Source organism: Pectinophora gossypiella, chromosome 9, assembly GCF_024362695.1.
Source record: "Pectinophora gossypiella chromosome 9, ilPecGoss1.1, whole genome shotgun sequence".
NCBI classification, from domain to species: domain Eukaryota; kingdom Metazoa; phylum Arthropoda; class Insecta; order Lepidoptera; family Gelechiidae; genus Pectinophora; species Pectinophora gossypiella.
In genome coordinates, this window is record NC_065412.1 from 5,299,763 (window position 1) to 5,312,810 (window position 13,048).

The 13,048-nt window shown below is 36.3% G+C and overlaps 3 protein-coding genes across 3 annotated transcripts in view; 1 reads left to right on the forward strand and 2 right to left on the reverse strand.

The window, feature by feature from the left end:
* Positions 1 to 688: 688 nt before the first annotated feature.
* LOC126369863 (NPC intracellular cholesterol transporter 1-like) lies at positions 689 to 3,883 on the forward strand. Its single transcript, XM_050014450.1, has one exon. The coding sequence runs from the start codon at positions 689 to 691 to the stop codon at positions 3,485 to 3,487; it is 2,799 nt and encodes a 932-aa protein (XP_049870407.1). The 3' UTR covers positions 3,488 to 3,883.
* LOC126369868 (probable cytochrome P450 304a1) overlaps positions 696 to 13,048 on the reverse strand; it is an 85,837-nt gene continuing 73,484 nt past the window's right edge. The window contains exon 8 of the mRNA XM_050014457.1: positions 696 to 719. Within this exon, the coding sequence (XP_049870414.1) occupies positions 696 to 719 (24 nt within the window). The remainder of the gene's footprint in view (positions 720 to 13,048) is intronic.
* The window catches only part of LOC126369867 (probable cytochrome P450 304a1), a 34,135-nt gene continuing 30,739 nt past the window's right edge, over positions 9,653 to 13,048 (reverse strand). The window contains exon 9 of the mRNA XM_050014454.1: positions 9,653 to 11,162. Coding sequence (XP_049870411.1) covers positions 10,954 to 11,162 — 209 coding nt within the window. The 3' untranslated portion in view covers positions 9,653 to 10,953. The remainder of the gene's footprint in view (positions 11,163 to 13,048) is intronic.

The following is a 13,048-nucleotide window of genomic DNA, read 5'->3' on the forward strand; positions in this document are numbered from 1 at the left end:
ATGCTCGAAATTTTCCATTTCCATCGTAAACAGTGTAAAAAAATATATTTTCAAATACAAAAGAGTTAATGTTGTTGATAATATGCCGATCTGTGAGTAACTCACTCGGGCTGTCTTCCACGCATCGATTTGCTCTTGATTTTAAATTGAAAAACGTGTCACAGGAAATTTCATCATTTTTGTAAAAAGTTTTTTGAAAAATATTTTCAAGTTTCGTTTTGGGGATTTATTTATGTAAAAAATGAGGGAATCCAAAATACGTATCTGGCAACCCTGCTGTCAAAAAATGACAATTTGACCAATTTGATAACTCGTGTGGGGAGGGTGGGGAAGGTTGTTGGTTATTTTTATCGAAACAGAATTGAATAATGAGCTTCAGTAGTAGTTCAGTCACTCGGCGTGCGAAGGTAACCGACCAGCTCCCCGGCTAAAGATGATTTCGTTGTTTGGTAATAACGACTAGCCACTGCCGGACACTTGATAATAATGCAGTGCTTAGTTTTACAGTGTTGTTCGAAGTGCAACATGCAAAAGTTTCCAACTTTGCGACATGTTATCTTATCATAAATATTTATTGTAGTGTTTGTCTAACCGCTTTAAGTACCTATTACATTTATACCTACTGTTTAAAATACTTGTGGACAACCAAAACAAGTAACCAAACGTAACAAATATAACACCTGTGGATATGTCAACTAAAAATAAAGTATCGTCGTATTCTGGATTGAAGTCTCCGCAACGAATATGGGAAAAATTATCTTCTACTTTAGTACACTTTGTGGAACGAATATTCTTCACACTCGGAGTAATCGTCGCAAGACACCCGTGGAGGACCATCGCAATTACATGGACCTTTCTGTTGCTCAGTTGCATTGGCCTGATGAGATTTCACATAGAAAAAAACCCGCTAAAATTATGGGTGCCTCCTGAATCAGATTTTCTGACAGACACAAATTGGTACATAGAGAAGTTTGGAACAGGATTCAGGCTGCAGAGAATACTAATTGTAGCTGACGACGTATTAGATCCTGAAGTTCTGATGAAAATATACAATATTACCAAAGAAGTAGAGTCTCTACAAATTAAAACCGTAAATGAAACAATATCAATAAAAAGCTTATGCTATGAAGTTCCCGTGGTCAACTTCTACACTGAAGACAAGAAAAGTGAAGGTGATTTTTCAGACCCAACATTATGGGCTGATGATGACTTTTATTGTAGTTTTTTGGAAACATTTCCAGTAGATTGCCTCAGATATAACGTATTAGATTTGTGGAAAAATGATCTAGAACAGATAAGTAATGTGACTAAAGATAACATAATCACGAAAATTGTTGAAACCAAAACTAACCCTGTTACAGGACATCCTACTGACTTCTCTAAGTTGTTGGGAGGTGTTAAAAAATCTGCCAGTGGAGATATTGTATCTGCAAGCTCGGTCTTGTTAACTTGGTACACACAAGTAAATATGTCAGAGGTGGATTTGAATGCAGTTGGTAATTTAGTTGGCACTGAAGATTGGGTATCTCTTCCACTTGCCATGTGGGAAACAGAATTTTTGGGTTTAATGCATTCAATTTCGAATAATGCAAGTGAAATTAAAATTTATTATGAAGCAGGACGAAGTTTTGGAGACGTTAGTGGTCAAGCTATGTTTCAGGAGATGGATAAGCTATTTGTGGGTGTTGCTTTGATGTTCTTGTACATATTGTATGCTCTGTCGCGTTTTAATTGGTTGGAAATTAAATTTACACTAGGTAGCGTAGGTATGCTCTGTATAGGAATGGCCTATATCACTGCAATAAGTTGGTGTTCTGTTTTTGAAATACCATTTGGTCCAGTACACTCTTCACTGCCTTTCCTATTAATGGGTCTTGGTATTGATGACATGTTTGTTATGAATGCTTGTTGGGAAAATCTCTCTGATACAGAATCACGAAAAAGTCTTCCAGTTAAAGTTGGCCTGATGTTGAAACATGCAGGGGTATCCATCGTCATCACCTCATTCACAGATATAGTCGCTTTATTAATTGGTGCCATTACAATTCTGCCTTCTCTCAAATCGTTTTGTATTTATGCAGCTGCCGGTGTATTTTTTATCTTTTGTTATTCCGTTACATATTACGTCGCAATATTTACGTTAGATGTTAGAAGAATGGAAGCCAATAGGAATGGAATTTTTTACTGCTATAGACACAAACATAGAATAAATATGTCTGTTAAGAAAACATGGTTCCAAAAAATGTTATCCCTGTTTTATAAAAATATTGTGTTTACCGTTCCTGGAAAATCTGTTGTCATTTTATTTACTGTTATCATGACTGGGTTTAGCACAATAGCAATATTTAAATTGGAACAAAGATTCGATCCAAAATGGTTTATTCCTGAAGGCACATACTACAAAGATTTCTTGACTAATCATGAAACTCTTTATCCTGAAGAAGGCAATGCTGCTTTCGTATTTTTAGGCAAAATGAATTACAGTACTGAATTTTTAAATTTATATAACATGGTACAAGAACTAAAACAGAAGCCTTATGTAAAGGATATGGTTGATTGGGTTGAACCTTTTCGCGAATATGTTCTCGCTAATTATGATCGTGACTTGAAGAATACATCTACAGTTGCAGATAAAGATTTTAACAAATATTTATCGAAATTCTTGTTTAGCTCTTTAGGAGGGCGGTATCAAATAAATATAAGATTTCCTGAGACTCCGCATTGTGGACGACCTACCGGAAATGTAATAGCCTCATCTTTTTATTTTAATTATCCGAGGTTTGAAGGTCCTGAAGAGTATATTCCAGCTATGAATGACGTGAAACATATAGTGAAATCCACCAATATATCTACTGGCGATGGGTATCGTAGCGCTTGGGCTAAAGTTTTTGGTAACTGGGTAACGGATGAAATAATAGCGGTCGAAGTAGAAAGAAATATAGAACTAGCTTTGCTCTGTGTGATGATGTGTACCGTTATATTGATAACTAATCTGCAAATGTGTTTGTGGATTTTTATTTGTGTATTACTGACGATCGTTAATGTTTTAGGTTGGATGCAAAGATGGGCTATGACTGTCGATATAGTTTGTTGTATAGGTCTCGAACTCGCCATAGGTTTGTGTGTAGATTATGCGGCTCATGTTGGTCACACGTTTTTGACAGTTACAGAAGGCTCACGTGAAGATAGAGCTCATAAAACTGTGACATCTATCGGCTCTGCAGTTTTACTTGGCGGTGGTTCGACTCTACTTTCTTTGTCACTTCTCAGTATGTCGAAAGCATACACATTCAAAGCATTTTTCAAAATTTTCCTTTTAGTTATATTATTTGGTCTATTTAATGGTTTAATATTTTTGCCGGTCATGTTGTCATTAGTGGGACCGAATGCATACAAACCACCACATGATAAAAATAACAAAACTGAAATTGTGGAATTGAATGGTAAAGAGCGCTTCGCCAGTGATAAAAATATTGAGGATGGTTGACAGTGAAAGCAAGTAATATACAAAGGTTGTATTTGAATAGGAAGTACAAAATATTTTTAATAGGTACTTAGTGCAATTAAATAACGTCGGTTAGGTACCTATAATATCTATACCTATACAGGTATAATTGTAAGAGTTAAAAGAGAATTTGTACTCTGTGATATTTGATAATTGTGCTACAAGTTATTATTAGCAGAAGCAATAATCTCAAACACAATAAAATGTTAACTACTGGTCGTGAATAATGTTTACTTATCGTTATACTACCATTGTCGTGAACCATACATAATCATGTAAGGTCACGAATTATCTGAATTCTGAATCACATTCCAAAACTGAAATGTGTCATAGTTATATGAAATACCTATGGGGCAAAATACCCACAAATGGGCAACGTGCCCATAGCTGTCTAAATATAGGGTAAAAAACCAACGATGTTAGAATATGTGATTAGAATGTTTCATAGTTATATGAATACCTATGGGGCAAAATACCCACAAATGGACAACGTGCCCATAGCCGTCTGAATATAGGGTAAAAAGCACACGATGTTTGAATATGGGGTGAAACCCCGCGAATGGCCTCCAACCGCCCCTTACAGCCATCCCTGTCCACCTGAATGCCTTGATAAATTCATCTGATTACCTGATAAATCACCACAACGATATTACCTACTGCAATGTTTTACTGTTTGTTTTACTATCCGTTTTACTGTTTACTGTCTGTTGTTCTCTTTATCGATTTGTATCGGATAATACAAATATAGCATAACTGATATCTAAGTAATTAGGAAAATATGTAAGTATTATAAGACTTAACTGAATATTCTTCCTGCACATCGACAGGAAGTCTGATAAAACTGTTGTTGATTGTTATACCTGAAAACACACTGTTTCTTCTCTAATCTGTTTCTGAATAATCTGAATATTCTTTGATTTCTGTTCTCTCCTCTTAATGCAATTTCATTTGTTCCTTTGTCGATTTATACCAAATAATACAAGTACCTATAGCATAACTGATATCTAAGTAATTAGGAAAATATATAAGTATTATTAGACTTAACTTGGGGGAGACCTATGCCCAGCAGTGGGCGTCGTACGGCTGATGATGATGATAAGACTTAACTGAATATTCTTCCTGCGCATCGACAGGAAGTCTGATAAAACTGTTGTTGATTGTTATATCTGAAAATACACTGTTATTTCTGCTCTGATCTGTTTCTGAATAATCTGAATGTTCACTGATTTCTGTTCTCTGTTCTAATGCACCTTCTTTTGTTCTCTGAAAATTATTTTAGTTTTTTCGTAATGACAGCCCGCCAAAAAGCATCAACTTTTTTCTGGCCAGTGTTATTATGACATATATAACCTACAAATCGATTACTCACTCGAGTAAAAATAAAATCGATATGATGCATTTTAATATTATTATGAATTTGATTATTTAAATTCGAGAACTGATTACAGTTCGAGACAACCATAGTTGTAGAAGTAGTTTGTGAAACGTGCATTAAAACTAGAGCATTCATTTGAAAATTAACATCAAGTTGCTGTAATAGTATTTCGTCGAATATTTGCACTTGAAAATGTTACATTATGCTCTAATTTACATTCGCGTTAACGTTGGTATATAGGTAATATTTTGACTGAGCAATCGATTCAATATATTTCACTGAAATTTTAGTCGTTTGTGTTATTAGTTTTGTATCTAGTATACATGTTTTGACATAATAATCTTTGTTTAAGTTAAATGAGAATGTAAAATAATAATTGCAAACATTGTAACTCTTGACTAAGTAAACAGTTTTTGTACTTAGGCTATATAGGCGGTCTCGTAAGTATTGACTCAGACGATCAGAAAGAATATCGAAACATGACCTCATTCAGTTTTCGAGATATATAAACTTTGTGAATGAAATGTTTAAATAAATTGCTTATTTTGTAGAGATATCAGAATCAGCCTATGATTTAGCCAAGTTTCCTTTTTCTGGTAAGTCATGATCATGGGCCCAACTGTTACCATGTTTCGTTCGATTCACTACTTGCGGGATATCCTGTATTATAAGATCATAAGGTATACCTACCTACCAAATAAAGATTATTTTGTATTTATTGAAATTGACGTTATTGATCATTACGACTATAAAAAACCCCAGTATTTTAATAACAAACAAAACGAAGAACGCAAATGTGATTGTAATAAAAAAAACTCCGTGTATTTATATTCTCTTCGATAACATTATCAGATCGATGACTCGAAAACAAAACAATATTACTAAGGGCTGCTGCGTAATATAATATTTAGTGACATTGTAGTAAGGTAGATTAGAACTGCGTTGCATCGCTTAGTCATTGTCATCAATTGTGCTTTATCATATCACTTTGGACTCATTATTGCAACGATATTTAAATTGACACGGCATGCCCTGGATGAATGTGAATGTGACACATCAGTGTGTGTGTACCTATATTGAATGTGTTTTTGGAGGGGGTTAAAATAGCCACATCGAAGCAATTCATCTAAGAAAGCAATATTGCTATTTGACATTTGTTTGCATTGCGCACTTAGTTTTATATGCGCAAATGTCAAATCGCAACATTGCTTTCTTAAATGAATTGCTTCGTGGCCATTTTAACCCCTGTACTCGTTTTTCCTTCAGGTTGGAAGGTCGGACAGACTAGTCGCTTCTGTGAAAAACCTGTCATGTCAAATCTTTAGGGTAGGTAAGCGGATCTTATAACAACGGGATAGCTTGGGAGATGATGTAATGTCATACCCTGGATATCATACACATTGTACCTTCAGTCCAACTAACATCATTGGAAAAAACAAACAGGAAAAATAATAGTTACCTAAAAACTCCTATTTTAAATAAATCCGGATTTGCGAATAGCTAAGAAAACTTAATAGGTAGGTACCTACTTACCTAAACAATTTTTATCACTGATAATTTTATTATAAAACTTTAGGATTAACTAAATGTCCTTGTAGCCGAGTCATTTATACCTATACCTACTTAATCAGAAAGGTACATAATAGTCCTATAAAGGTACTTATATTTCGGGGTTAATTACGTTTACCGGCAGAAGTGTTATTGATATACCCCGTCCTCCCCCGCTAGCTATGTTTAAGTCCCATGTAAAAGATGGCGAGCCTATTGCCAGTTGGTGGCCAGCCATTATCCGGACACAAGGTGTTGGCGTCAGATCTGGCAACCCCCGTTGCCTAGGTATTGTTGATTATATGGCGCTTAGCAACGGGGGTGTGAGTTAGGTTTTTACATTATTATAATTTTGTGATCTTTTACTCTTTATTATACGTTAATACTGATTTGGTCATCTTTGATTTCGCTCGCTAATATCGTGGTCCTTTCGCTCGCTAATACAAGGATTATTTTGTGTTCTATGAACCAAACATGAATTTAAACTTATAAATTCGTATTTAATGGATTAAAGCCCGAACCGAGTTTCGAACCCGTGATACTATGATCTACGATGTAAGTCAGACGTTCTCCGAACGGCGTTATCACAGTTTATCTATCGGAAACTTTCAAATATTTCTTGTAAGCAATCACAAATAACTAGGTAACTATAAATACCCTACTTACCTACGTGAAAGAATGGTGGTCCCGATTTCTGCAGACACCTCCAAATTTTATTTTAAGTTATAGGTACCCGTCATTTTCTTAACCACCGAAAAGGAAAGGGACGGATGACTGACAGCTCTTAATTTTAGAAAGAAGGAATAAATGAATGAATAACCCGGGCGAATCAAAAGGTATCTCGCTGGTATGCAAACCGTTTGACGTGTGCTGTCAACATAATTCTGTTGGGTTATTGGCCGATGTTTTTTTAGCCGGTTGTTTTAGATTTCTGCTATTGACGTGTATTCCATAAATTTTATGACTATCGTCGATTCCCGTCCCTTTCTTTTTCAACGGATAAGAAAATGACAGGTATAACTTAAAGTAAAATTAGATGGCGTCTGCAGGAATTAGTACCAATAGCCTTCTGCCTAAAAAAAGTAAGTAGGTACCTAATAAAACAGGTACATCTTGCTGAGGACTTTTATTTTAGCCTTATTATAAATTTCCTATAAAACGACGCATCAATACAAGACTGCAAGACGTACTAAGTATGTGATGATGATGACTTGAGTAGGCATGCTATTGAAATAGTATTTTAGTCGAATTTCCAAGTAAGTTCCTAGTAAGTATGTATGATATTCGGGATAATCAGTAGGTAGCAAAATCCGACACTGTATTTCATAATTATGCACCAAATGTGTATGTATGTGGGTGTTTTACTCAAAGTAGATACCTACCCAAAAACACGCAACAAACAGAAAGCTCGGTAAGGTGTGGGTACTTAGTCCATCTTGCGATGAATGTACCTCTGACTGCCATTAACGGCCTCCGTGGTCCAGTGGTTCAGCGTTGGGCTCACGATCCGGAGGTCCCGGGTCCGAATCATGGTGGGGACATATCAGAAAAATCACTTTGTGATCCCTAGTTTGATTAGGCCATTACAGGCTGATCACCTGATTGTCCGAAAGTGAGACGATCCGAGTTTCGAGAGGCACGTTAAGGTCCCGGTTACTACTTACTGATGTAAGTACGTAGTCGTTACATGAGTCATGTCAGGGGCCTCTGGCGGCTCAATAGTAACCCTGATATATATATATAGGTCTATAAGTAGTAGGAAATGAATTGAAGAATTTTGATAGGTGGATATAGTAGTCATGGGTAATAATATCATGTACCCACTTTAGAACCCTACAATTTTACGGTGACATATACATATTTGTACTCGTGACCGTACCTACCTACCTACAAATAAATGTAGGAAAACTAGGTACCTGTCCTATGACACAAGTTATATAATACCCGTTAGTATAAATACTAAAGTAGGTACCTACATAATACAATGAACGGGTGTTAACTGCAGTTAATTCAACTCCGATTAAACATAATGGTCCATTAAACGTAATTGCATCAAATTATTATAACTATAAACTAGAGGCCGTACCTATATGTGTTATTCAAGCAACAATGGTATTAGCATAATCTTATTATTTTCAATTGATAAACGTCGCATGCAGATATTTTATAATACCTAAGTGTTAGTCATCATATTCGGGTAGGCAGTCGTTAATCTATTCGAGTCTACACATGGACTCTACAATCTTATTGTACCTATATTGAAGAGGCAAACACGATCCATGCATCGTCCGGAACGAAAAATCTTAAGAAAATATTCTGTGCTAATTTGATATGATGCGTAGTGACTTTTTTTGACGTAGATTTGCCGCAGATGACATAACTACTTGGCCGGACAAATAGGTAGCGTTGAGGGCTCTCACCCGGTACAAAAATTAAGACTACAGGCCGAGGGTATCAGTATCAGAGAGTATAGGCAGTTGGGCGCGAACTTCGGCTCAGGGCGTCGTCTGTGAAGATTATCTAAATTTATAAGAATGAATCGACCCTGTGTGTCGATACGATAGCGATAAGTAAGCGCTGAATGACGGAAATCGTCGACTACGTCAGAGTGGTCGCTATCGGGGTCCTGGAGTTTATATTGTCGCGAGCTGATTAGTCGCTTCTATGGCTAGACTAGAGTAATGGGCTCGTCAGGTAAGCTGTACAAAGCTATCTTTATTGTTTTTTCTGAACGTAGGCTGGAAAGTCACTCATTAAATAGGACTATTAAGTAGGTACTAAATAACACTACAAGTATACGACAGAAGTACCTACAATCGGCAGCCTTATTTTGTCTTCTCTTCTATTTAATAAAGCCATCACAATTATCAATCCATCTGCAACAACTTTCTAGATTCAAATATAAATAAATAAATAACTTACAAGGTTATACGATCTACTCTGAACCGGCGTGCGTGTATGAAGCGATTGATGAATGTGGAGGAAGCAAGAGAAGTGTGTCAGGTTCGAAGCAAATGGAATTCTATAGTCTCTGCTTACCCCGGTGGGAAATAGGCGTGAGTTTATGTATGTATGTATGTAAATAACTTGAAAAAGGAACAGAGCCAGGTAAGTAGGTAAAATGAAAGTTTATAAGCGGGGCACATATTTAAAAAGCAAATGAGATACCTAGCAATGTTTTTCTGTTATTATCTGCGTACTTAATTATTAAAGAACAAAGATGATAATAAATAATTATATTTTATTTACTATATCAGTACTCCAATTAAAAATGAAATATTATCAATATTTATCACATCGAATTGCCGAGACAGTTAAGAGTAAGTACCTACATATCTACAAACATAGCATGCAGATATTTTACACACAAGCAATGATAGTAGAGATAATAACAACTGTAGGTATGTAGGTACTTACCTATGTTATCTACAGTCATTGTAAAAATATCAGTCATATTTTAAACAAAATCGTTACAAAAATATTCAGAAGGCTAATGAAGTTAATAGATAGGTAATCACATCGAATCATTATGTACCTACATAATAATAATTGGTATACCTTACCACTAAATATAACACTCCTTTTTTATTTCCAAAGTTGCTTTAACTTTTTTTTTATATAAAGTACAACCACATCATATGCATTAATATTTGGGAAACGAAATAGGTACCTAGTAACTGAGTGGGTAGGTATTATCACACAGAACGACCAGTTCAGTTCAAGATAGTATTTCAATAAAGATTTATAACATTTTACAATAGTTTCAATCGCGGTAAGAATGAAGGACTTTCTAGGGTACGTTCCCCAAAAATATACAGATGGCGCTGTCCAGATTTAACGTGAAAATCTATTTTATCATTGTCCGGGTACATAATTAATTATTCAAAAAAATAATGTAAGTACTTAATGGTAAAGGTATAAAAATAATTGTTGATTGATATTTTGATTTTTTTTTTGACGTTACTTATTGTAGATTTGCCGCAGATGGCATTAACTACTTGGCCGGACAAATGGGGAGCGCTGAAGGCTCTCACCCGGTAATATTTTTTGATCAGACACCTAAGTACGTTATTTATGTAATTATAGAATTATGTTACTGCTTACATTGCTTCTCTTTTTTTGATCAGATAATAATGGGTAGAAGATACATAAACAGCCTATATAACGTCCCACTGCTGGGCACAGGTCTCCCCTCAATCAACCGGAGGGGGTATGGAGCATACTCCACCACGCTGTTCCACTGCGGGTTGGTGGAGGTGATTTTTACAAAGGACAGTCTCACAAAGTGATTTCGACAATGTCCCCATCGGGAATCGAACCCGGACCTCCAGATTGTGAGCCTAACGCTCTAACCGGGTAGAAGATACCTGGATGTAATAACAAGGGTCATCATTTATACCCAAAAACGAAGGCAAATATGGACAGCGCCATTTTTTTTTTCGGGAAACGTAGCGTGAAGCGGCCCTCATTAAATCTGTCAAAGTATGTTAGCTAGTGCTATCACGTTAATTCGTATAGTGATGTATTAGTCGAGATTAGGTTGATCTAGGCCTTTTCTAGGAGTAACCCGCACCCAGAAGTTCGGTATAGTGGTAATGATGCCGGGCAGTCTTTGGGCTGGCTTGTTCAGCGGTCGGCCATCAGCTGTGGACACGTGGAAGGCTTGCATGAACGCCGAGAACACCTGGAACATGGTCTGACGAGCGTACGTCTCTCCTGCACACAGCCGACGACCTGGTGAAATAAAATAGGATGTCAAATAAAATAAAAACCTACTTGTAGTCACCTATATAGTGGTAGAGGTAAAGACAGGCTTTTTGGCGGGAAATGGGAACGGGACAGTTGCTTTCTTCATTGAGTAATCTAAATAATTAATACGAAGTGGTGTTTTGTGGTTAATGATCGCATTAAGTTAGTCGGAAGACATTCGCGAGTGTTACTATATTGGAGTATTCAAGGAATAAAGTGTATCTGCCTATTTTCGCTTCGTGCCAGGAAGCCGCTTCATAACTCGAAACTTTATGCGGACTTTTGAGTTAATTCGTTTGGGGTTCGGAGTAGGAGTCTACTCCGAGGGTGGGGGCTTAGGTTTCATCATCATCACCTTTCATCATTTCATTATAAAAATACGTAAGACATGGCTGTATGGGCATAGTTCCCTTTGCCTTACCAAAAAAAAAAATAAGTAAAAGACAACATGCAACCACTTTTCATATACGAAGTCCTAATTATGTACAGTCATGAGCAATATCATGTACCCACTTTAGAACCCTGTCGCACTATCATATTTGACATTTAATGAGACTTACGATTTAATTTGTCAAAAAAGTTAAAGTGCATGGTTTCAAAGTGTATACATATTAGTACTCGTGACCGTATGTATAAGTATCCAATACAATACAAAAACGCTTTATTACACATATAAACACATAAAAAACAATTACAAATGTGATAAGAGAAGTACAATCGGCGGCCTTATTGCTAAATAGCAATTTCTTCCATGCAACCTTATTGGAGTTGGGGACGTGCAATACAGGTATGCATAGGCGTTTATCTTCCTCTTCTTATCGTTCTGTTACTGAAAATCGAGACCACAAAATAATTTCTTTCCATTCCAACCTAGCTGCATGGACAGCTCGACGCATGTTTTCTTCATTTGTCATCCTCATTGCATCGGATCATCCCATTGGAACTTTTCTCCTGGTGCGTCTTCCCTCCCTTCTGCCCTAAGATTACTTATTAATTAGCTTCTCCACCGCACCGCATTATGTGACTGAAGAAACTAAGAGTTTTCTCGTTACAGATGGACGAAAGCCGTTTGATAACATGCACGTGATCAAAAGTAGCTGAATGAAGTCTATGTGTTTTCATTACTCTCAGTTCGCTAGTCTAGCGGAGATATGCTTATGAGAGAGTTTTTATGGTTGAAAATACCTACATAACCTGGTACAGTCATGAGCAATATTATGTACCCACTTTAGAACCCTGTCGCACTATCATATTTGATATTTAATAAGACTTACGGTTTTATTTGTCAAAAAAGTTAATGTGACATGGTTTCAAAGTGTATACAAATTAGTACTCATGACCGTACGGTGATGCGTCTCTACCTCTATTAGCACTTTGGTTTATTGCAGGTCGGCGGACAATCCATACAATGGCCCCAATTTTATTTTAAGTTATGAGTAAGTACCTGTCATTTTCTTATCCGCCGAAAAGGAAAGGGACAGGTGATTGATAAATGTTAATTTAATGAAATAGGTAACTTTCTGGTATGCAAACCGTTTGACGTGTGATTAATTCTGTCGGTTATTGCACAATGAAACATGTTTAGAAGATTGTTTTAGATTTGTGCCTAAAATTTACGTGTGTTCCATAAATTTTATGCCTGTCGATTACCCGACCCTTTTAGCGGATTGGAAAGTGACAGGTAAGACAAAATAAAATTAGATGGTGTATACGGTCACGAGTACTAATACGTATACACTTTGAAACCATGTCACTTTAACTTTTTCGACAAAGTAAACCGTAATAAGTCTCATTAAATGTCAAATATGATAGTGCGACAGGGTTCTAAGTGAGTACATGATATTGCTCGTGACTGTACTGGAAGCAGCATC